The sequence below is a fragment of the Lepus europaeus genome, chromosome 14 (assembly GCF_033115175.1).
Source record: "Lepus europaeus isolate LE1 chromosome 14, mLepTim1.pri, whole genome shotgun sequence".
Classification (NCBI taxonomy): Eukaryota; Metazoa; Chordata; class Mammalia; order Lagomorpha; family Leporidae; genus Lepus; species Lepus europaeus.
The window spans coordinates 34,998,638-35,024,170 of record NC_084840.1 but is presented as its reverse complement, the minus strand read 5'-3'; the positions used below and the strand labels follow the sequence as shown (position 1 = coordinate 35,024,170).

The 25,533-nt window shown below is 40.3% G+C and overlaps 1 protein-coding gene across 1 annotated transcript; it reads left to right on the top strand.

The window, feature by feature from the left end:
* The first annotated feature begins 18,264 nt into the window (after positions 1 to 18,264).
* LOC133773395 (NHP2-like protein 1) lies at positions 18,265 to 18,703 on the top strand. The gene has a single exon (XM_062210760.1). The coding sequence runs from the start codon at positions 18,299 to 18,301 to the stop codon at positions 18,701 to 18,703; it is 405 nt and encodes a 134-aa protein (XP_062066744.1). The 5' UTR covers positions 18,265 to 18,298.
* Positions 18,704 to 25,533: the final 6,830 nt, after the last annotated feature.

The window sequence follows — 25,533 nt, the reverse complement described above, 5'->3', positions numbered from 1 at the left end:
ACAGTAGTTAGGTTATTTTTGAATGTAGAGTAAGGTGACCAGCCTGTCTAGAATGCTCAATACCTGGATAATGTAAAAACAGTGACATTTCACAAACAGGAGAGTCACAGCAGCCCTCAAATGGGAACCCTCCAGAGGCAACTGAGAAAGGAGCTGAAGTCAATGCTGCAGCCTGAAGTCAATGCATGAGAAATCCCCAAGCATTTAATTTCTTTATCTTCCATGATACATTACAGCATTCATTGAGAAATGAGGTAAAATTAAACTATAGTTTACTCTTTGTAGCTTACTCTTTGCTGGTTAGCATTTAGATCTGGAAGTCTGAATTCTGAGAACACGTATTACTCATAACCCCCACATTTTCAGGACTTGTATACTTGTTCAGAGGGGTGTTGCTACGGGGATAAAACCAACAAGAGAAGAGGGAGACTCCAGTAAGAAAAACAGCCAGTGCCATACTACAGATACATTCAGACCAGAGCCTCCTTGCCCAATCTTGTCACTGCCACCACCATCAAGATACACAATAGATCTGCACTTGCTATATCTTCTACACTTTAACTGGCCTACTTGTGGGTCAAAGGACCTCTTGATTTTAATTTTCATTTTATTTCACATAGAAAAATTTTGGAGAGGGGATTTCTAATAATGGTTAATACTGCTAACAACTGTTATTGCTTTAGCTTTGAAGTGTGAGTACATTTTCTTTTTTTTAAGATTTTATTTATTTATTTGAAAGGTTGTTGCAGACAGTGAGAGTGAGACAGAAAGATCCTCCATCCGCTAGTCCACATTGGCCGCAACGGCCGGAGCTGCGCTGATCCAAAGCCAGAAGCCAGAAGCCTCTTCCGGTTTCCCACGCAGGTGCAGGGGCCCAAGGACTTGGGCCATCTTCCACTGCTTTCCCAGGCCATGGCAGAGAGCTAAACTGGAAGAGGAGTAGCCGGGACTAGAGCCGGTGACCATATGGGATGCAGGCGCTGCAGGCGGAGGATTAACCTTCTGAGCCACAGCGCTGGCCCCATGAGCACCTTTTCATAGACTATCCTTAAAACTCAACTTAGTCCTGTGAACTAGGGATTGTCCCACTCCACCCCACCTCCCTATTTTCCAGGTCCAAAAAATGAGGCTCCAGAATCCATTGACTTGCCAAGGTTTTGCAGTAATAGGTAACAATTGACAGAGTTTCCACTTCAGGACTGCCACAAAAAAAAAAAAAAAAAATCTGATTGAGCACTTATTTCAGTTTCACTATATCAGTCACCTTCTCATTACTACAGTGAAACACCTGAGTCAACTAAATTTATAAAAAGGAGGTGTATTTAGCTTACAGTTTTGGAGTTTCAAGTCTAACATCAGGCAGCCACCACTGGTGGAGAATCTGATGAGGCAGAGAGCATGTGGAGTAAGAATCACATGATGAGCCAGGAAGCAAAGAGAAGTTGATCCGAAACTCAGCCTTTCTAACAACCCTCTCTCCAGCACCTTCCATGTGTGTACTCCCAATGACCTAGGGCCCTCCTACCAGGCCCTACCTCCTAAATATCCCATCACCTCCCAAGGGCTCCACCATGAGCACCAAACTTTTAACACCTAGTCCTTTGGGGAACATGCAACATCCAAACTGACATCCAGCCATAGCACAGACTGAGTGCAGTCAACCTATGGACATTTTCTCTGAAGCTCCTACTCAAACCTTACACCTTTACCCTACTTGCTCCTAGCCAAATAATCCCATTCTCCTTTACAAAAATAAAACCTGAGCTGGCGCTGTGGTGCAGTGGGTTAAAGCCCTGGCCTGAAGCACCAGAATCCCATATGGGTGCCGGTTCATATCCTGGCTGCTCCACTTCTGATCCAGCTCTCTGCTATGGCCTGGGAAAGCAGTAGAGGGTGGCCCAAGTTCTTGGGCCCCTGCATCCATGTGGGAGATCAGAAGCCCCTGGCTCCTGGCTTCGAATCAGCACAGCTCCAGCCGTTGCAGCCATTTGGGGAGTAAACCATCAGATGGAAGACCTCTCTCTCTCTCTCTCTCTCTCTCTCTTTCTCTGCCTCTCCTCTGTGTAACTCTGACTTTCAAATAAATAAATAAATCTAAAAAAAAAGAAAGAAAAAGAAAACCTGCCCTCTCCACACCACAACCAAAGGCCCACACACATTTTCTAGTTGGGGGGCTAAAATTGAGATCCTAGAAAAACAAATACACAAATCTTTACAACTCAAAGGGAATTTTGCCCAGTCCTGTCCCCTGAAGTTAATCTAATCCTTCTTGGGCTTTTAGTTTTGTGTAACATAGAATAACTACACATACCACACTACAATTACCAACAAGCAGGAAACACAGCACTGAAGAGAATCTTCTAGAGTACTTCTCAGCTGAACCAGGTCAAAAATAGACAAAAGGCTGACAGACAAGCTAGCTTGTCTAACAAGTTGTTTTACCAAAATTGTTCACCAAGGCAACCACTCCCTCTGAACCAATTCTCACCAAATTCCCTAAGGCTTCTCACTTTGTTAATTACTTTCTTCCACATATCCCCCCCCATCCTTCTCCTTCCTCACTTGGTCATATTTTCATGCTCACAATAGTTTTGTTTTCAGTTTATTTATATGTTTGTTTACAGTCTAATCTAAAATATGAGTGTTACAAGGCTGTTTTCCAGTTGTTTACTAGCGTATCATATCAAACCAAAGAAAATTGGACATCTAAATAGACTATAAACTTGACTTTTTTAAAAGAAAACACATTTATATTGTGAACTTCATGGCTGTGTGACTGTGAGAAAGCCCCTCAGCCTCTCTCTAAACTCAAATTAAATGAACATACTACAAGAAAAAAAATTAAAAATATATGAGGAGAAAAGACGAAATAAAATTTATAAAAGTATTTTCAAAGTAGCAGGAGTGAGGCTCGTGCTGCAGCGTAGCAGATTAAGCCACTACCTCTGGCACCGGCATCCCATATAGGTCCCAGTTTAAGTCCTGGCTGTTCCACTTCAAATCTAGTTCCCTGTTAATGCACTTGGGAAAGCAGCAGAGAATGGCTCAAGTGCTTGAGTGCCTGCACCTACCTGGGAGACCTGGCTCCTGGCTCAGGGTTGCACCCACTTCGGGGAGTGAACCAGCAGGTGAAAAATATGTGTGTGTGTGTGTGTATGTCTGAAACTCTGCTTTTCAAATAAATAAATCTTTTTAAAAAAAAAAAAGTAGCAGGATCTATAAAATGTAAAAAACTCATTATATCTGGGGCTGGTGCTGTGGCATATGGTAAAGCCACCACCTACAGTGCCAGCATTCCATATGGGCACCAATTCAAGTCCCAGCAGCTCCACTTCTGATCCAGCTCTCTGCTATAGCCTAGGAAAGGAGTAGAAGATGGGCCAAGTCCTTGAGCCCCTGCACCAGTGTTGGAAGACCCAGAGGAAGCTCCTGGCTCCTGGCTTCGAATCTGTGCAGCTCCGGCCATCGCAGCCAACTGGGCAGTGAACCAGCGGATGGATGACTTCTCTCTCTCTCTGCCTCTCCTTTCTCTGTGTAACTCTGACTTTCAAATAAATAAATAAATCTTAAAACTTATTATCTTGCTGATGTCTCTATTCCCTTGTCAGTAAAATGGTGACGTTAAATTGTACTGTCTCATAGAATTAGTATGACGATGACATGAAATAAAACAGGGAAGGTGCTTAGCTCCATACTTCACACACCAGTGTCAGCAACAGCAGCAGGGGCACTCCCCAGCCCAGTTGTGAGTGAAGCACCAGTACTCACCCCCACTTTATATCTGAAGATACTAAGGTTCTGAGACACCAAACAGACTCAGGCTGAACTTGCAGATTTAAGGTTTTCTGACTCATTGGAAGATGTTTATATGCCCACGACTGGTTGGCAGCAGAAACCTAGGGGTGATGGGTAACAAACAGATCTTTGCAATTTTGAAAGAGTAAGTACAGAGCATCAAGCCCCTGGTTCCTCTGTACACGTAGCTAAGGATCCATACAGGAAACTGTGCTGTACCAGCAGCTGCCAGTCAGTCACATATACACACAAAATTCAAAGCTAAAGAAAATGAGGAAACTGGAGATGAAGGAGACAATCACCACTCTTCTTTTTAATCCTCATTCATAAACAGTTAAAGAAACAGTGACCAAAAATGAATTTTAGAAACAAACACTAAAACCTCAGACCATTAGTAGGAATTAGCAGACATATTGCTTCAAAACTTTTTAAACTTTCAAATTAATTCATAGTTGAGGTCTCCTAAAACCCAATCTTAACACATGAGTTAGTCAGAAAGGAGTAGAAAAAAACCTAAAGATTCCCACCAGAACTGTGGACACCACTACCTAGCTTCTAGTAAGAAAAGCACAAGATTCCTCAGGAAAGTTCTTACCATACAGACTTAGTTTGTCCAAAAAGGAGGGGGAGAAAATAGCTCAAGCCTTCAGACAAGAGCACCAGTAGGGGGATTAAAGAGCTGGGCACACAATAATTTCAAGTAACGTCAGAGAGATTTAAATAGCACACATCAGCAGAAAAGAATGGGGAAACCTCCAGTACACTGACTTCATTGATACCCCATTTATCAGCAATTACTGACTCCATTAAAGGCCGAGTTTACAGCAAAAAGAGAAGCAGAGCCTAAAATATGTCCCAGCAGATGGACAGAGAGTGTCGGTGATGCCGTATTTCAAAGGCATCTGCAAGGTTGTTATCATTGAGCATGGAGTCAGAGAGGCAGCGAAAAAGCAGCGGCCCAAGAGCCAGCAAATGATTTACTTGACCCTGGATGGGTAGAACTGACAGCAAAAACCTCATTAATTCCTCAGGTCACTCTGGAAGACATTAATTTGGTTTGGACTCATGACGAGGGGAGATTTTCCAGACATGCACCAGGAATTATGAAATCTCCATGGCTGGAGAAAGTATGTCCAAATCACTTTTTGCATAAATCAAGCTGACTTTCTGCAGAAGGATAATATGCTTAATCAAGGGAGTTATGGAACTTCTTGTGCTTATTAGACAGAAAATATAACAGTATTTTATTTGGTTATCAGTTCTGGGGGAGAGAGATTTTTTTCCTCTTTAAACTTAAGTCTTCTCCTGCCAGCATGGAAAAGATCCTTTGTAAGAGCTGAAACAAACTAGATGTGAAAGTAACTTGTTCACACAAAAAAAGTTTTGCTTTCCTCTTACTATCTTCCAGTGGACATTGTGTGACCATCTCTTCCGAATCACAGCCAAGGTGCCAGCCTTCCTCCCTTATCTAGAGTTTTCTCAATCCTGAACACATCCTTATAAATAAAATCACAGTGACTGCTGGTTTATTCTGTATATTATGGGGGTCTGGGGGTCTGGGCCAAAATGAAGAAGACTAGGATCAAGGCAACATGCATTGAATTACTAAGTGTATAGTCCCAACCAGAAAAACTTCTCTGCTCTCTCTCCAACTCTGTGTAAGTTTGCTCACAAACATACATACAGAGGACAAAGGTTCTTTGGTTTCAAAAAGAAGTTGCTTCTAATCTTGTGTAATTTAGCAATTTCTAAATTCTATAGTTTTCCAAGGAGTCATGCTGTTCAGTCTCATTGTTAACTAGGACATAAAATGAGAAATTTTGGGGGGAAAAGTAGTTGATTAATCCCAGAACAAAACTGGGTTGTTTGCTTCAGTGAGTCACTTCATTTTAGGGACACCAACAAAAAGATTAAATTTTTCAAAATGATCAGAAGAAACAGAGAGTATGTGACATTGAGATTGAAATACTGCTAGACAATAAGCTTATACCTGAGTGTCTGATGTGTAAGCTGCAAGCCCCTTTCCTGATGATATCTTCCTTGTAAAAGTTGCATTCATCATTTTTAAAGCAAGGTTATCTCTGGCTGGAGAGAACATGCATTAGTATGTTTTACTCATTCAACACTGAACACTCCCTATCAACAACCGTCTGTTTAAAGGGACCAGGAGAACAAGAATTAATCACAGGAAGAGACAACTTAAGGGAGTAGGGCTATAAAATGGAATTCATTAGTAAGCCATAAAGTATTACTGCCTTAACGAGCCTTCCCCCTGGCCTCTGTTTCCTCAGCCTGGGACTTCACTGGTTCCCCTTACCTGACAGTGTAAAGTATGCCCACCGCATTTGCCACTCTCTTTCCTTTTGGCCCTAGGGTCAGAGAGAACAGAGAGTTTGTCACAAGGACCAGGACAGGATCCTGGGATCTCTGGTCACACAAACTCCTGGGCAAATATCCAGTCAGAACATTGAGGAATCCATTCTGGACAATAACCTGTACAGTCCAGGTCCTCTTCTCATCCCAAACTATATACAAGCTCTTCTTATATGGGGTTGCCCCCTGAGAGACAGAAGAATGTTCAAGTTTAAAACACAGGTTCAGGAATTTGCAGCCATAGGTTCACCAGTTCTGGCATAACTCAGCTGGGTGACACTTAACCTTCCTATGGCTGAATTTCCTCAACAGTGAAATGGAGATGGTGATAGTACTATGCAGAGGGAGAAAAGAATAAAATGAGCTAAATATTTTAAGTCTCTAATTCTGGCATAAGTGATGCACCCCTGAAAACATGCTGACTTTAAATGTTCTGCTCATGCTTGTTTCTCTTCAGTAGCAAACAAAAAATCCTGCGTCCTGTCTTTCCATTGACTAAAATGTGCCTATTCTGGGGTGGGCAGTAAGGCTAGCAGTTAAGATGTCTGCATTCCAGTTAAGATGTCTGCATCCCACATCGTAATGAGTGGGTTTGGTTCTAACTCTGACTCTTCATTCCAGCTTCCTGCTAATGCAGGCCTCTGGGAGGCAGCAGATGATGGCTCAAGTAGTTGGATCCCTACCACCCACTCAGGAGACCTGGATTAAGTTCCCATCTCCCAGCTTTGGCCTGCCCAGCGTTGGCCTTTGTGAGCATTAAGGGAGTAAATGAGCAAATGGAAGATCTCTATGTCTCTTGAATAAAAAGAAAAAAAAAATAGTGGTTATTCTTTTGTATATGCTTCTCTTCTAAGCATCACCAGTAGAAATTTTACCAGGAACACAATAATACTGGTTGGTTGGTTGGTTTGACATACAGATTGGAAAAGCTGCTACTCAAAATGGCAAAAAGTACTCAATATTTTTTTTATTTTGACAGGTAGATTTATGAACAGTGAGAGAGAGAGACAGAGAGAAAGGTCTTCCTTCCATTGGTTTACTCCCCAAATGGCTTCTATGGCCGATGCTGCACCAGTCCTAAGCCAGGAGCCAGGTGCCTCTTTCTGGTCTCCCATGCGGGTGAAGAGGCCCAAGCACTTGGTCCATCTTCCACTGCCCTCCCAAGCCACAGCAGAGAGCTGGACTTGAAGAGGACTAGAACCCGGCGCCCATATTGGATACTGGCGCCACAGGCGGAGGATTAGTCAAGTGAGCCACAGCGCCGGCCCCCTCAATAATTTTAATTTCTTAATCTCATATATGGAGGGTACCAATATCCTTCCGGAATGAAACAAAGAATAAAGGGGAATCGTATGGTAGAATAATTCTTCCTACCTTGATTTCTTCCTTAAGTAGCTTTAAATTATTCATACAGTGGCATTGGTTATGTAGGGTATTGTAGACTACATTTTACTCTGATGAAATGTTAATAAAGGAAAAGTTCATATGCATCTCAAAATAGTCTTCTCAAAGTTCCTTTATCACTGGTTTCCCAGCAGCTGCCTTTAAAGCAATACACTCCAAATAAAAATCAATTGGCTTTATATCAAAAACTTAAACAAAAAAGAACTCAAGAGTAGTTCCTCCTTTAAGGCAACTATTCAAATAATATAAGGGTGTTTCAAACAGCTCAAAGAAGAATGGAATTAAAGGATAAGCTTGTTTCAGTGTGAAAATGTTTGAAATCCATGCACAGTTGTTTCATGACATATATTCTATGAACTTTTTGAAGCGTCTCTGTATACACATTTTATTTTTGTAAATTAAAATATTTCTCAGCATCTGAGTTTCCTTCTACACAAGGGGGCCTGGGAAAGCACAGACTCAGTCAAACCTTAGCATTTCCCCCTTTAGGTGAGGAAATAGGGAGTTCTGCATAATACATAGAAAGTTTCAGTTTTGTCAACCCAGAATACTGTAACCAGCAAAGCTCTCATTTGTAAATGAGAAACAGAACAAACAGAAATTGAAAGAATTTGTCATCAGTCATCCAGCCTTACAAATGATACTTGAGGATGTGCTAAACACAGAAAAGTAGTCATCATTATGAAAGAATGTGAAGGCAGAAAAATCTCCTAGTAAAAATATAAAGGAAATACAAAGCAAACAATAGGAATAATTATGGAAAATGGCAGGACTGAGCCATTACTTATCAATAATAACCTTAAATGTAAAAGGCCTAAATTCTCCAATTAAAAGACAAATGCTGACTGACTAGATAAAAAACCAAGACCCATCTATTTACTACCTACAAGAAACATACCTCACGAACAAAGATACATACAGACTGAAAGTGAAAGGATGGCAAAAATATTCCATGCTAATGGAAAGCAAAAAGAAGCAGGATTAGCCACCCTAATATTAGATAAAATAAACTTTAACACAAAAACTGTAAAAAGAAGGGCATTATTTAATGAATAATAATAAGTGATCAATTCAACAGGAAGATGTGACTATTCTAACTTTATATGCACCATTGGGCTGGCACTGTGGTATAGAAGGTTAAGCCTCCACCTTCAGTGCCAGCATCCCATATGGATGCCAGTTTGATTCCCAGCTGCTCCACTTCCAATCCAGCTCCCTGCTAATGTGCCTGAGAAAGCAGTGGAAGATGGCCCAAGTGCTTGGGCCCCTACACCTTTGTGAGATACTTAGAAGCTCCTGGCTCCTGGCTTCAGCCTGGCCCAGCTCCAGCTATTGTAGCCATTTAGCCATTTGGGAACTGAACTAGTGAATGGAAGACAGTTCATTCTCTCTCTCTCTCTCTCTCTCTCTCTCTCTCTCTTTCTCTGTCTCTCTCTTTCTGTATCTCTGTCTTTCAATAAATAAATCTTTAGAAATAAATAAATGGATATATACCCAATGCCAGAACAGACAAGAATGCCAACTTTCATCATTGCCATTCAATATAGCAATATAGTTCCAGAAGTTTTAGCTAGAGTCATTAGGAAAGAAAGAAATCAAAGGAATATAAATTGGAAAGAGGAAGTCAAATTATGCCTATTTGCAGATGACATATCCTATATGTAAGGGAAATCAAAAGACTCTACTCAAAGACTATTGGAACTCATAAGAGAATTTGGTAAAGTTGCAGGATATAAAATCAACACACAAAAAAAATCAATAGCCTTAGTCACAGTGGATTTTCTGGGCCAAGTAATCAAGAAGTATGGCCATTGATGTTCACATGAAGCCCTGGGCACCTGTGAGCTTATGAGTTGCTATGAAGAAGGCTCATACATCTTTGACCTTTGAATGACATAATCCATGATGAATGTGTGAACTTCATTAAAATCTCTACATGTGAAAATGAGTATGACAAAGGAACTTTTTATCATCCTTGGTTCTGTATGAAAAAAAAATCAACCCCGAAACTACCTCTAAAGTTCTGCTTTAATAAAGTTTGAAAGTTAAACTTTAAAAAAAAATCAATATCCTTAGTATACATAGACAATGCCATGGTTGAGAAAGAACTTGAAAGATCATTCCAATTCACAATAGCTACAAAATTTTTTTAAATACCTTGGGATAAATTTAACCAAGGATCTGACAGATCTCTACAATGAAAATTATAAGACATTAGAGAAAGAAACAGAAGACACAAAAAATGGAAAAATCTTATATGTTCATAGATTGGAAGAACTCATCAAAATGTCCATACTACCCAAGGAAATTTACATATTCGATGAGATCTAAATCAAAATACCAAGGGCATTCTTCTCAGATCTAGAAAAAAGGATGCTAAAATTTCAATGGAAACAAGAGATCCTGAATAGCTAACGTGCTAAAGTAACGTACTAAACAACAAAAATAAAGCTGAAGCCATCACAATACCAGATTTCAAGATGTATCATAGGGCAGCTATAATCAAAACAGCCTGGTACTGGCACAAAAATAGACATGCAGACCAATGCAACAGAATAGAAACCCCAGAAATTAATACACACAGCCTCAACCAATTAATCTTTGACAAAGGAGCTAAAATCAATCCCTGGAGAAAGGACAGTCTCTTCAACAAACAGTGCTAGGAAAATTGGATCTAAATTCATCAGAAGTATGAAACAAGACCTCTCCCTTACACTTTAAGTAAAAATCAACTCAAAATGGATCAAGGATCTAAATTTATGACCTGATACCATCAAATTACTAGAGGAAAACTTTGGGAAAACTGCAAGACATTGGCATGAGTGAAGACTTCTTGGAAAAGACCCCAGAAGCATAAGCAATTAAAGCAAAATAGAGAAAGGGGATTACATCAAGCTATGAAGCTTTTATAAAGGAAACACTCAACAAAGTGAAGAGGCAACTGAAAAAATGGGAAAAAAATATTTGCAAATTATGCAACTGATAAAGAATTAATACCTAGGATCTATAAATAGCTCAATAAACTCAACAACAAACAAATACTCTAGTTAAGACATGGGCAAGGCTCTAAAACTGACGAGATGTTTTCAAGAAAAAAGAAATATTTGACTTCATTCTTTTGCTAGTTAGAACTACTATAAAGACACTTGTAACAATAATTTCAAAATTAAATTTGAAATTTGAAACTAGCTTCTGAAGTTATTAGGTATCTTGTTATGCTTTATCAGGCCACTTTTATGTATATAATATAAATAATAACAGTAATTTTCTCCAGTTGGAGAAAATAATTTGGAATTAAAGTAGAAATTGGATAATAAAACCAAAAATGTTCTCACATTTAATTCTTATTTAACCCACAGTGAGTGGTTTTGATGCATGACCAAATATTAAATCAAACCTATGATAGGACCATTATTCTCCTCCTCATTATCCTTGGTTTTTTCCTGCCTTGATTTGTAAAAACTGTCTTGATTATTGGTGCATTTCCCAAGACAAAGATCCAAAATTACTAGTTTGGGATACTATAAAGACATTCTGAGATAACCATTTTTAACATGTAGATTACATGACTTACAAGAAGCCTAGCCCATTTTAATATCTGATTTTAACTTCCTCTTAAAATGGAGATGGTGGATAGCCTTGGCAACTCATGACAAGAGCCTGGGGTGATTACTGATGCCATAAACAAGAGTGTCAATTTGTTAAGTCAACAACAGGAGCACTGTGCACTTACTCCTCATGTAGGATCTCTGTCCTAAATGTGCTGTACATTGTGATTTCATGCTATTTCAAACAGTATTTTACACTTTGTGTTTCTGTGTGGGTGCAAACTGTTGAAATCTTTACTTAATATATGCTAAATTGATCTTCTGTATATAAAGATAATTGAAAATGAATCTTGATGTGTATGGAATGGGAGAGGGAGCGAGAGAGGGGATGGTTGCAGGTGGGAGGGAAGTTATGGGGGGGAGGGGGAGCCATTGTAATCCATAAGCTGTACTTTGGAAATTTATATTCATTAAATAAAAGTTAAAAAAAATGGAGATGGTGGTATAACAATAAAACCTACCTCACAAGGTAGTTGTGAGAAAAAAGGAGAGAACACAAGTAAAATGTTTAGAAGAGTTCAAAGCACAGAGTAGGTACTAGCTAGCTATTAGTAAGTAATAGCTAGAAGTAATTTATGACTTTTGTAATATAATGGGCAAGCTTTGATTTTATGATATCTTTAAGTGTAACCTTTTTTCTTGTTACAAGTTTCATGTCAAATATTGTTAAAATAAGATAGTTGGTTTCTTTAAAAAAAAATGGGCAAAGGACACTACCAGGCATTTTTCAAAGGATGATATCCAAAAGACCAATAGACACATGAAAAGATGGTTAGCATCACTAGCCATCAGGGAAATGCAAGTAAAAAAACACAATGAAGTTTCACCTCACCCCTGTTAGAATAGCTGTCATCCAAAAATCACAATACATGCTGGTAAGAATGTGGGGGAAAAGGTACCCTAATCCACTCTTGGTGGGAATGTAAACTAATACAACCATTATGGAAGACAGTATGGAGATACCTCAGAAATCTGAAAATATATCTACCATATGACCCAGCCATCCCACTCCTGGGACTTTACCTAAACAAAATGAAATCAGCATATGAAAGAGGTATATCTAACCTCACATTTACTGCAGCTCAATTCATAATAGCTAAGATATGGAATCAACACAGAGGTCCATCACCTGATGACTGGTTAAAGAAAATAAGGTATATATACTATGGAATACTACTTAGCCATTACAAAGAATGAAATCCTATGTCTTGCAACAAAATAAAGAAACTGGAAACCATTATGATTAGTGCAATAAGCCAGACCCCAAAAGACAAATGTCATAAATGTGGCAATTAATACAGAATACAAAAAATGTAGAGGGATAAAATGGACTTCCTGTTATATGATTTTTGTTTTCAGCCCTCATTTATATTCCTGTGGAACTAGGGTCTTCCTACTTTTACTTCTTGGATATTATGGTTAGTGGTAAATGAAGCCTGTGATTATAGAGTCTATTGAAAGCATGTCTTTGCAAAAATTAAAGACAAAAAAAGGAGAGAAGCAGGGGGATTGAGAGAGAGGAGAAAGAGGGAAGGGAGTATGGTTATTTTCTTAGACATGTACCTATGAAATATAGGAAATCTGTTCTCTTTATATCAATAAAAAATTTTTAAAGATTTATTTATTTATTTGAAAGGCAGATTTACAGAGAGGCAAAGGCAGAGAGAGAGCTCTTCCATCCTCTGGTTCACTCCCCAAATGGCTGCAACAGCCAAAGCTGAGCCAATCCAAAGCCAGGAGCCTCTTCTGTTTCTCCCAGGTGGGTGCAAGAGTCCAAGGACTTGGCCCATCCTCCACTGCTTTCTCAGGCCATATGCAGAGAACTGGATTGCAGACTCGAACTGGCGCCCATATGGGATGCCAGCACTGCAAGTGGCAACTTTACCTGCTATACCACAGCACTGGCCCCAATAAAAAATTTTTAAAAAGAAAATTTCAGTTTTCCAAGATGAAAATAGTTCTGTAGATCTGTCACATGATAATGTAAACAGACTTAAACGTACACTTAAACATGATTAAGATGGTAAACTTTGTGTAATTTATTTTTACCACAACTAAAAAGAAAAGAAGAGCACCCATATTTTATCTTCCATGTATCTAGCAATACTTTGATGCTGTAATTAAAAGCTACTTCTCTCAATCACATATTTTAAAATTTCCTTATGACATTAAATATTCTACAACCACACTAACAGCTGCATTGCATTCTAGCCTTAAGTGATCCCCTATCATTGGGCACTTAGTTGTTACTGATTTGCCTATAAATAAGCCATGATAAACTTCATTTTTCATTTTTATATTTTGTTTTAAGATTTATTTGTTTGGGACACACAGTGACAGAGAAAGAAAGAGAGGTGAATACAGAGATCTTCCATCCTCTGGTTCATTCCTCAAATTCCACAACAGCTGGGGCTAGGCCAGGCTGAAGCCAGGATTCAAGAACTCCATCCTGGTCTCCCACATGCTTGCAGGGGCCCAAGTACTTGGGCCATCTTCTGCTGCCTTTCTGGGTGCATTAGCAAGGAGATGGATCAGAAACAGAGTAGCAAGGACTCTAATCAGCACTCCTAAATGGGATGCTGGTATAGTGAGAGGTAGCTTAACCCACTGTACCACAACGCTAGCCCCTTTATATTATTTTTTAAATTTTATATTATATTCTTGATATCTTTACTTTTTCCCATACTTTTATTCTTTAGGAGCTGAGTTTTTAGTGTGGTGTTTAGGGTATTTTTGCTTCTAAACCTCTATGATTCTGAGTACATATATGTGGGGATCCCAAGGGAAGGATATAAAATTGAAAGAGGATAAATTAGTCTTTAAAAGAAGAAAAAAACAGTGTAAAAAGGGTGATGATTTCAGCAGACTCATAAGAACTGGCCATTCCCAAGTTTTTCCTTTCCCAGAGAATGGATGACATAAATAAGAAGACCCAACTGGTGTCAGTCGGTGGAGGACCCAATGTTATGCATAACGCCAGTATCAAACTCAGAACATCTGGGCCCAGAGCACATCCTCAAACCCTTTCCTACAGATTGAAATTCATTTACTAAGGCCTTGCTCCCCTTATAAAATAACTGACAATATTGCTTTGGGGTTAGTATTCATTGAATTTCACAGTTGATCATTGAGCTTTTGCCCCTTTATCTTTATCTATAAGGAAGCCAACACTACTTTCCTAGGGAAGACTATGGGCCAGTTTCAGAGACAGCCTCACTGTTGCCTGCTCTGCTTTCTCTTCTCCATTGCTGGACTAACCCAGATAATTAAGAAGAGTACTGCTGAAGGAAGAGTATTTGTAAAGTTAAATAAATGTAATTAGGGATGCTCTATTTTAGGAGGAGCTGGGGAGCAGATCATATTACCATATGGCAGCTCCATGTGTTTATTAATGGCAAAGATTAATGAAAAGTTGCTATGGCTGCGAAATGGTTATCTTGTGTGGTGCCTGGGAACCAGACACCAGCCTTTCTCATTCATTCTTTGCAATCATTTGTGGCCACTCTCAAAGAGTTTGTCCTCAATTTTCCTCCCAAAATGGCTGTTTCTGCAATGTGAGTCCTGACAAAATGACTCACTGGAGCCATGTTAACTTTTATCATCATCTTTTTTAGCAGTAATTAGACCAGAGTGATTTGGGGGGCAGCACATGAGTCCAATATGCAATCACTCCTTGTGCTGGAAATCCTGGCCAGTGTTATTGACATTTTGTGGCCATATTATTCACATGAGCATGAAGTGCTGCTGTTTAAGCTATCTGGTTAGGCAATTAGGGATGTGTGGGTTTCTTTCATTTCAGTCAGTTCAGATCAAAGACCTATTAAAAATTCATCTCTTAACTCCTATCCTAACCCAACTGTGAATTGTGCTATGCAGATTAATCCTGAAAGACAGAAAACCCAGTAATTAATAATGGTCTTTCTTTCACTAAGTTCTGCATGATTTCTAATAGTCGTCTGGAGCATGTGCAAGGCTTGATGGGATTTCTATTTTTTGAAAGCAGGAAGGATATGCAAGCTATTAATTTTTTAATTATTATAATCATGTGGGACAACTCCAGATTCCAAGGGCCCACTCTGGTGGGCCACACCCTCTTCTTTAGCAAAATGTTCACCACATTTCTTGGTGCATTAATTCCTCGATGGAGCTACATAGATTCAACACAACTTTCTCTCCCCCTAGTCTCTTGTTTATAGCTCTCAAATGGATTTTTTGCTGCACATTCATGTCTGAATCCACTTTATTCTACTTCTTAAATATATATCTTCTTAATTCTGACAGGTATTCTGTCTCCCTGGAGACCGGCATTCCTAGACCCCCAGATCCCACTGATTTTAAAACATTAAAAAGTGACAACTCAATTGACTGGTTAAATCCCCAGCACTGTTACCCAGCAGAGCTATGAGGGAGAAAGGAAAGCAGACCTGGAGCCAGGACTCTGGTGCTTCATATTGCAAAAGAAGCAAGTAGTAAATAAAATGGAAGACGACACATTCTACTACAGGAGAGGAGATGTGTTTATAGGACTCTACAAAGGGCAGGAAGGGAGGTAGATGTGAGCTGAAGAAAACATAAACAATGAATAAAAATACAAAGGACCAAACCAGGACTTCCTTATCACACCAATTTGGAGTTGCTTAATCCTGGGTCTCACCAGATTCAGTCCTTCACTCAGTTGCCTTAGGAAAAAATTCCTCTTGCATAGCTTTAAGATTCATCTTTATTCCAGATAGACAAGAAACATGCAGACATGTAAGGATCAATAAATTGTGGTTCTTCAGAGTATTTGTTGCTTCTGGGGATAAGAGGGTACACAAAGTATATCAAATATATTTGTCATTTCTTAAGCTGGTGAGGAGATACATCAATATCTTTATATTTCCCTATTCTCTTTTGAATATACAAAGAATTTTGTATGAGCTTTTAAAGAAACAAGCAAATGAATAAATAAATAAACTCATTACCAAAGCTGGTTACTTAAAACCTCCATACAGGAACACCAGGGTCAAGTCCATGTACAAGCAACCTGTACAGTTGCACATAGACTTATAACACTATAAGGAGTGCAATTTAATGCTCTCTTTTAACAATCGCAAAATTCTTAGCAACTTTTTAATAAGGGACCCATGTTTCCATGTTCCAATGGGCTCCACAACTCATATAGCTAGTCTTAGGCAGCGCTTACTTGGTCAAAGGCCGTTTCTGTTTCAGACCTGTGAATACTAAAGCTGAGGAACAAGGGAAATTCTCTTGTTACTACCTACCGCCACCTCGGAAACTGTAGCTCCTGTTCTCCACTTTGTTTTTATTTATTTTTATTTTTTTATTATTTTTTTTTTTATTTTTTGACAGGCAGAGTGGACAGTGAGAGACAGACAGAGAGAAAGGTCTTCCTTTTTGCCGCTGGTTCACCCTCCAATGGCCGCCGCGGTAGGCACGCTGCGGCCGGCACACTGCGCTGTTCCGAAGGCAGGAGCCAGGTGCTTCTCCTGGTCTCCCATGGGGTGCAGGGCCCAAGCACTTGGGCCATCCTCCACTGCGCTCCCTGGCCACAGCAGAGAGCTGGCCTGGAAGAGGGGCAACCAGGACAGGATCGGTGCCCCGACGGGGACTAGAACCTGGTGTGCCAGCGCCGCAGGAGGAGGATTAGCCTATTGAGCCGCGGCGCCGGCCATGTTCTCCACTTTGAATAGGAGGAAATTTCCCTGGGACCCCTCATTTGTTGACTCCCTCACCTCATTCATCTTTCCTTATATGTACCCCTCAAAAAACCAAAAATATTCAAGATACAGAGGAGGAAAGATGGTCAGATTGTGTGGCAACTCTGGAGAACAGTGAGAGGAAGTGGTGCCCACCCTCCTCCCCTTAAGTACCAATCAAGAAGTAAGTGGCTTCCACATACCTCTCCTCCTCCTCAGAATCACTCCTGTTTAAAATTTGGGTTAGGATTTCATCCACAGAATAAGGGTTAAAGATCTCTAAATCTAATTACTGATAAAGCATGTTTTCACTCACATAAACATTACTGGGCACCTATTGTGTGCAGGCCATCTCAGATGTTTTTGGATACAAAGATGTAAAGTTGATGTCCATAACCTGCAAATGTTTGTAGTCAACTTGAAGAACAGAAAAGCAAACAAACAAACAAACAAACAAAAATACAGGGTGGCCACTGTTCTTCTGAGGGAAAGTACTAAATGTAATTGAAGCAAAGGAAGCACGCCAGTGTTTGCCCTGGGGAAGAGGAGCAACTCATAAGGTGCTGTGAAATAGTGCAGTGGGGAAAAGCTTTGTAGGCAGCAGAAACAGCATGTGAAGGGAAAGAACATGTGAGAATGTGTGGCCTATTTGTTTGGAAGGCTCCATTCATCCATTCATTTTTGCTTTATAAATTGTCTGCAAGGAACCAAGTTTAAAATTCAAATCAAGGGAAATAATGATAGAAGTTGGACAAACAGGAAAAACCCAGTTCAAGAAAAAAAGTTTAGATTTAATTTTGGTGGTAGAGAAATAACAGAAGAATTGGAGAAGTAACACAAGATTGGTTTGTTGGAGATAAAACTCTGGCTTTGGAAGGTAATTTCATGGAAGGTAACTAAAACTCATGTGGCCAATAAGAAGAAGCTAATACAGATCTATAGAATTAGGAAAGCAATGATAGTAGAAATAGTCTAGAAGATAGAATTTACTAGGCTTAGATATTTGAGGGTAAGGCAAAAAAGGAATGTTTTATGACTCTCATGTCTCCATTGTGAGCAATTGTTGAAATCTGGCATCTTTCTCTAAGAGACAGAAGTAGAGAAGAGAAGTAGGGTTGGGAAAGAATAGGAAATGTTCAGATTGGATGTTGGTGGGCTCAGGAAGTCTGTGGGACTCCCAATTCAATCATTTCTATCAGTTCAATGTATGTATGCAATGGAACTCAAGAGAGAATTTTTAGCGGAAGATAGACTTGAGCTACTCATGCACAAGGAGTAACTGGAGCCATGGGCCTGTATATTTGCTCATGAAAAAGGAAAAATGCATAGAGAAAGAAGTACCCTGACAATAAGAAGTCTATAGATTGAAAGTGAAGGGCGGCTGTTCGTCACGAGTGGCGACCCCGCGGAGCCGCAACCATGACTGAAGCTGATGTGAATCCAAAAGCCTACCCCCTTGCAGATGCCCACCTCACCAAGAAGCTCCTGGACCTGGTTCAGCAGTCGTGTAACTACAAGCAGCTTTGGAAAGGGGCCAACAAGGCCACCAAGACCCTCAACAGGGACATCTCGGAGTTCATTGTGATGGCCGCAGACGCCGAGCCCCTGGAGATCATCTTGCATCTCCCGCTGCTGTGTGAGGACAAGAACGTGTCCTACGTGTTTGTGCGCTCCAAGCAGGCCCTGGGCCGGGCCTGTGGGGTCTCAAGGCCTGTCATCGCCTGTTCTGTCACCATCAAAGAAGGGTCACAACTGAAGCAGCAGATGCAGTCCATTCAGCAGTCCATCGAGAGGCTCTTCAGGCTGACCCCTCCCCAAGCCTGAGGCCCTGTATCATAGTGTCTGTTAGTGTAGCATTTTCAGCTGCTTTCTATTATAAAATACTGTAGTATGAAGCCTGGTCTCTGCATTTTTGTATTTTGTTTACAGGGTTGTCTCCCCATCTCCCTGCCATCCTGTCCCCCTCGTGAATAATGCAGTGAGGTGGCCCTCAGAGGCCAGAGGGGCCGGAGAACCGGGGCTGAGCCGAGAGGCAGGGGCTGAGCCGAAAGGTAGAGCTGGTTCCTTTCAGGCTCTGACCTCCTGCTGTGTGCGGGGGATCCTGGGAGTGAACACTGGCCACCTGGTGTCCCTTGTGCCTGGCATATGGAATCCTTCCGTACCTGTTAACATGAATGAGAAGCTTCCTTTGCTCTCTAGGGGACCGTGTATGACTGGGAAGAAAGCATGGATTCTCTGAGGTTGTTAGGCTCATGTCCAAGCACTGTATACTCATGTACCCCTGGTGTTTGCTTCTGGTGTGACATTGTGTCCTCAACCTTGAGGGTAGCATGGGACTCCATGTGGCTGGCTGAATGAGACAAGGCCTTTGACCTAGGACTTGAAGGAGTCAGGAATGGCACAGGGTCAGCTGGTGCTGGAATGAAGGATTCTGGGAAAGTCATGGAGGCGTGGCTGGAAGCCGCAGTGCAGCTGGTGGAATCCAAGGAAACATCCTCTCTGAACGGGGCCATCTTCAGTGGACACTTGGCACTGGCTGAGAACTCTCCTGCCACCATGGGTCATGGATTCTTTATCACAACAGTGCTAACATGTCATTCATTGTGAGATCTTAATAAAATATATTCATATTTCCAATTTAAAAAAAGGAAAGTGAAGATGAATCTGCAAGAGAGACTGAAAAAGAAAAAGTGAACCAAGTGAACTCTTTTTTTCTTTCCTTTTTTCTTTCTTTTTTTTTTTTTTTTTTTTTTTTTGACAGGCAGAGTGGACAGTGAGAGAGAGAAACAGAGAGAAAGGTCTTCCTTTTTTCCTTTGGTTCATTCTCCAATGGCCGCTGCAGCCAGAGCGCTGTGGCTGGCGTACCGCCCTGATCCGAAGCCAGGAGCCAAGTGCTTCTCCTGGTCTCCCATGCGGGTGCAGGGCCCAAGCACTTGGGCCATCCTCCACTGCACTCCTGGGCCACAGCAGAGAGCTGGCCTGGAAGAGGAGCAACCGGGACAGAATCCGGTGCCCCAACCGGGACTAGAACCCGGTGTGCCAGTGCCGCAGACGGAGGATTAGCCTAGTAAACTGCAGCACTGGCCCCAAGTGAACTCTTTAATTAACACAAAATTATTCCTAGGTGTTTAAATTTAACTGAAAATTGATCCCCCTTAAATATAAGAGTGGGAATAAGAGAGGGAGGAGATGTATAGTTCAGCACATGCTCAATCGGACTTAACCCTAATGGTGGAGTTAGAAATGTGCCAGGGGAAGCTCTGCCAAGAGTTGGATCACTGGAAATGGACCTGCCCTGGAGTCGAAGGATGCCCAGGTCAGAGCCACAGATCTTATTGGCTCTAAGCTGAAAAGCCCTTCACTCAGCCCAACTTCCAAAGTGACCACTGCAGCTGAGGGGATGGTCAAGTAGGGTCAGCAACATTGCAGGCAGAACTGTCAATTTCTTGTTAGAGATGCCACCTGCCTTTACCTGGCCAGCTCTCCTCCCAGGCCAGCCAAGTAATGAAAGTCAACAGAGTGCCTTCCCCTAGGAGGTTCACACCTCCCTTAGGATATACCCCATGTGAAGAGATAGATAGGTCTGGGCCTCTGAATTTACAAGGCCTAAAGCCCACCAGATTATTATCAAGCCCCTTCTATCAGGTTCTATTTGCCTCTCAATCAGAAAACTTAATTGTAGCTTAGCACCTTTCTTAGCTCCTCTAATAATGACTCTGTCCTTTGTTCTAGGCCCTGTCTAGTGCACTTGGGCCTCATTCCTTTGTAATCATAACCTCTACTCTACCACCAATGGCTCTACTCCCAACCTGTGTGTACTGATGGTCCTCTTCCCCACTTAATGCTGTATAATTGTTCAAACCTGGTAAATGCCACTCTTAGGATCATTGGTTACTATCCTCACTCTGACTTTTATGACCTTGTCTAAATATGATATGAGTCGGCGAACTTGGAAGGCTTCAATAGCCTTGGCAACTCATGACGACAGCCTAGGATGGTTACTGGCGCCATAAACTAGAGTGTCAATTTGTTGGGTCAACAACAGGAGCCACTGTGCACTTGCTCCTCATGTGGGATCTCTGTCCTTAATGTGCTGTACATTGTGATTTAATGCTATAACTAGTACTCAAACAGTATGTTTCACTTTGTGTTTCTATGTGGGTGCAAACTGTTGAAATCTTTATACTAAATTGATCTTCTGTATATAAAGAGAATTGAAAATGAATCTTGATGCAAATGGAAGGGGAGAGGGAGCGGGAGAGGGGAGGGTTGCGGGTGGGAGGGAAGTTATGGGGGGGGGGAAGCCATTGTAATCCATAAGCTGTACACTGGAAATTTATATTCATTAAATAAAAGTTAAAAAAAAAAAAAAGAAAAAGAAATGTGCCAGGGGATTCCAATTCAATCCCATCAAGGTAGCATGCACCAATGCCATCTCACTAGTCAAAGTGATAAGTGTCAGTTCACAATTTATCATAATGAAAGGATTAAGAGTCAAAGGGATCACATAAACAAGACTAGTGTCTGCTAATACTAACTAAAAGAATTAAAAAGGAGAGAACGATCCTACATGGGAAGCAGGATACACAGCAGACTCATAGAATGGCAGATGTCCTAAACAGCACTCTGGCCTCAGAATCAGCTCTTAAGGCATTCGGATCTGGCTGAAGAGCCCATGAGAGTATTTCAGGCAGCAAAAGCCAAGACACTCTGGCAAAAAAAAAAAAAACTAAATGAAAGATCTCTGTGAGTGAGATCCCAGTAGAAAGAACAGGCAATCAAAGAAGGAGGTACCTTTCTCTGAAGGGAGGAGAGAACTTCCACTTTGACTATGGCTTTGTCTAAATAAGATCAGAGTTGGCGAACTAAAGAGGCTTCCATAGCCTTGGCAGCTCATGACAAGAGCCTCGGGTGATTACTGATGCCATAAATAAGAGTGTAAATTGTTAAGTCAACAACAGGAGTCACTGTGCACTTACTCCTCATGTAGGATCTCTGTCCTTAATGTATTTTACTATGTTAATTAACAGTATAACTACTACTCAAACAGTATTTTATACTTTGTGTTTCTATGTGGGTGCAAACTGTTGAAATCTTTACTTAGTATATACTAAATTGATCTTCTGTATATAAAGATAATTGAAAATGAATCTTGATGTGAATGGGATGGGAGAGGGAGTGGGAAATGGGATGGTTGCAGGTGGGAGGGTTATGGGGGGGAAAGTCACTATAATCCAAAAGTTGTACTTTGGAAATTTATATTTATTAAATAAAAGTTTTTAAAAAAGTGAACCAAGAAAGAGTAGCATAATAAAACCAAGTTTTAAGATGAAGAAAGTCATCCAGTGGTAAATAGCAGACAGATAAAGCCAGGAAAATGAGATCTGCAGGAAACAACTGTGTTTAACACCTGGAAGATTTTTTTGACAATTTCAAGAAAAATAGTAGTTGAAGGGGCGTAGTAAGATTTATTTTAGATGACTTTCTTCCTTTGGCTGGTATTTATCTTTTAAAATCTTACTAATGTATTCATTCTCCTGTTCATCCCTGTATAGTACCTGAGAAGATAGATAAAACTTAGCAGCTACTATCAATCTAAATGTGTGGATAGCACAGGTTCTATTTTCCTCCCCTTTAACTAGATCACAATTGCTGGCTGAGGCTCAATGTTACTAATTAGATTGGACAGCAAAAGTCTCAAGAAACTCAACCTCAAATTTCGCAATCTATACATAAAGCTTATTGATGTGCCATTTAGTCAAATGGACTGCCTTTTACAGGCTTCTTCCCTAAATCACAGCTACATTACTTCACATGATCTCTAAAAGGAAACTCCAATTGGAATTGGGAGAACTGATCTTGTAGAATAGGCCTAACATAGTGGTGGCAGAAGCAAATCTGCAGTAGGTTACTGAAATTTTAAACCATGTAACACAGAATGAATATCTCCTTCAGGAATTTGTTTTCTTCTCTAAGTTAGGAGGCTTAATACCAGATAAAACTTTATCCTACTGTTTCCCGGATACAGAGAACAAGTTTGTTCCTTGACTTGTGTAATCATTTTTTAAAATGTTTGAGTTTTTTCACTGAGTTGGCCAAGTGATTTCTCAAAATACCATCAAGAAGAGTACTTTGAAGGACTGGATCAGAACATGGGAAAATCAAGTTTCAGAAAACATAATAGCAGCCAGTGTTTGATGCCAATATCCCATATCAGAGTGCCTGGTTCTAATCCCTGGTCCTCCACTTCTGATCCAGTTTCCTGATAATGCAGATTTGAGAGGAGGCAAGTGATAGTTCAAACACATGGGTCCCTGCCACTCATGTGGAAGATCTGGAATGAGTTCCAGGTTCTTGACTCTGGCTTGGCCCAGCCCCAGCTGTTGTGGGCATTTGGGAAGTTAACTAGCAGATTATAGAGATACCCCCACACACACACTTGCTCACTCTTGCTCTTGCTCTTGCTCTTTTTCTCTTTTCCTCTGCTTTTCATATTCATAAATATTAAAAGCATAGTATTTGGGGCCAGTGCTATAGCATAGTGAGTAAAGCCGCCACCTGCAGTGCTGGCATCCCATATGAGTGCCAGTTCAAGTCGCAGCTGCTCCACTTCTGATCCAGCTCTCTGCTGTGGCCTGGGAAGGCAGGAGAAGATGGCCCAAGTCTTTGGGCCCCTGTACCCGTGTGGGAGACCCAGAAGAAGCGCCTGGATCCTGGCTTCGGATCGGCGCAGCTCCAACCATTGCGGCCAATTCGGGAGTGAACCAGCAGATCAAAGGCCTCTCTCTCTCTCTCTCTCTCTCTCTGCCTCTCCTTCTCTCTCGATTAAAAAAAAAGCATAGTATTTAAGACCAATATATTCATCTTTCCTCCAAACTTCAAACTACCCAAAATTATGAAATCACCATTTCCACAATGATAGACATCTTAATTTACAACTATCAGCATAGGACACAGAGGAAGAATAAACAAACAAAATGGAAAGTAAATCAAAGCCTCCTCAGATGAATTCTAAAAATAAAAAAATACACAGTATTTCATCTGACAGAGCTAATTAATTCAAAAGTTAACACCAAGAAGTGGTATTTGACTATGTAAAACATGACAGCAGCTTTCTTTTTACCAAAATGCAGCAAATTGTGATTTAAATATAATGGACTTCCAGCCAAGATGGAGTAAAAGGGAATGGATTTATTTCTTACATGAAATAACTAGTAAGCACAACTAGAAATATGAGATAATAATTTTCAAAATAGTGGACACCCGGCAATGAAGAAAAGTGATAACTGAGAGATAGGAAACAAACAATACAAATTCTACAATTGCTCAGCTGACAGTGCAGAATATCATGTGGTCCCCCTAAGTCAAGGAGAGTGATCTGAGCATCTAGAAAAACCAAGCATCTATATTTTGCACAACCAATTACCAAAAAAAAGACATATGCTCAGAGAGATCCAGAGATCTTTAAAGAATAAACCATAAGAGTTCAGAGGATACAAGCACACATGTAAAGAAAGCCCAGAAGAAAAGTACCATCCAATAGAATTAACACAACCTCAAGAACTCACAGAACACTGAGAAGAGTCTGTACTCCTACTAACCGAAGTACAAACTCATAATCTGTAGGATCTCAGGTAGGTTTTGTCTCATTAGTGGTGACTCTGGACATGCCTAATTAAGCTTAAAGGCAAAATCAAAAAGGATCAAATGGTTTTTGAACAACTTAACTGCAATTTAGAACAAATGTTGAGAATATTTGAAAGTAAACAAAACTTATAATATCCATCAAAAGCTACCAGGCATGCAAAGATTCAGGAAAACATGACTCATTAATGAGGAGAAAAATCAATCAAAACTAGCCCAGAAATGACCTAGATAATTGAATTGCTAGACAACTCACATTATGACAGTTATAACTATATTCCATATGTTTAAGAATCTATAGCAGTAGCTAGCAATCAGAAACAATTTTGTCCTTCAGGGGACAATTAGCAACGTCTGGAGATAGTCTGTGTTATCAGAACTTGGAGACTCAGGAGGGAGTACTACTTGTATCTAATTGGATTGAGGCCAGGGATATTGCTAAACATTCTACAGTGCACACGGCAGCTCCCTCACAGCAAAGCTAATAGACTGAGTTTGAAAATTCTGGAACTAAAGGAAATCCTGAACATATTAAGTAAAAACTTGAATACAAAAAGATGACAAATTGACTTTATAGAGATGAGAACTAAATGTCTGTAATTTAATATAATACTATATTTGATAAAATTAAGAATAGATTAGTAGTGCAGAATAGTTAGAGAAGTTGATTAAATAGCAAAAGAAATTATTCAAATAAAATGGAGAAAAAAGTTAAAAAGAAATGAATACAACATTGGTGATGTGTGAGTAAATTTCAAGAAGTCTAATAGAATGGTAATTTTAAGTCCCTAAAAGAGACAGGAGAAACATGAAACAGAATAAATATTTTAGAAAATAATGGACTAAGTTGTCCAAATTTGATGAAAACTAGAAACCCACAAATCCAAAAACAGCGCAGTGAATCCCAAGTACAAGAAACATGAAGAAAACTACACCAAAACACACTACAATAAAATTGCTTATAACCAGTGATAGAATATTTTAAACCCAGCCCCACCCCCCAAAAATAA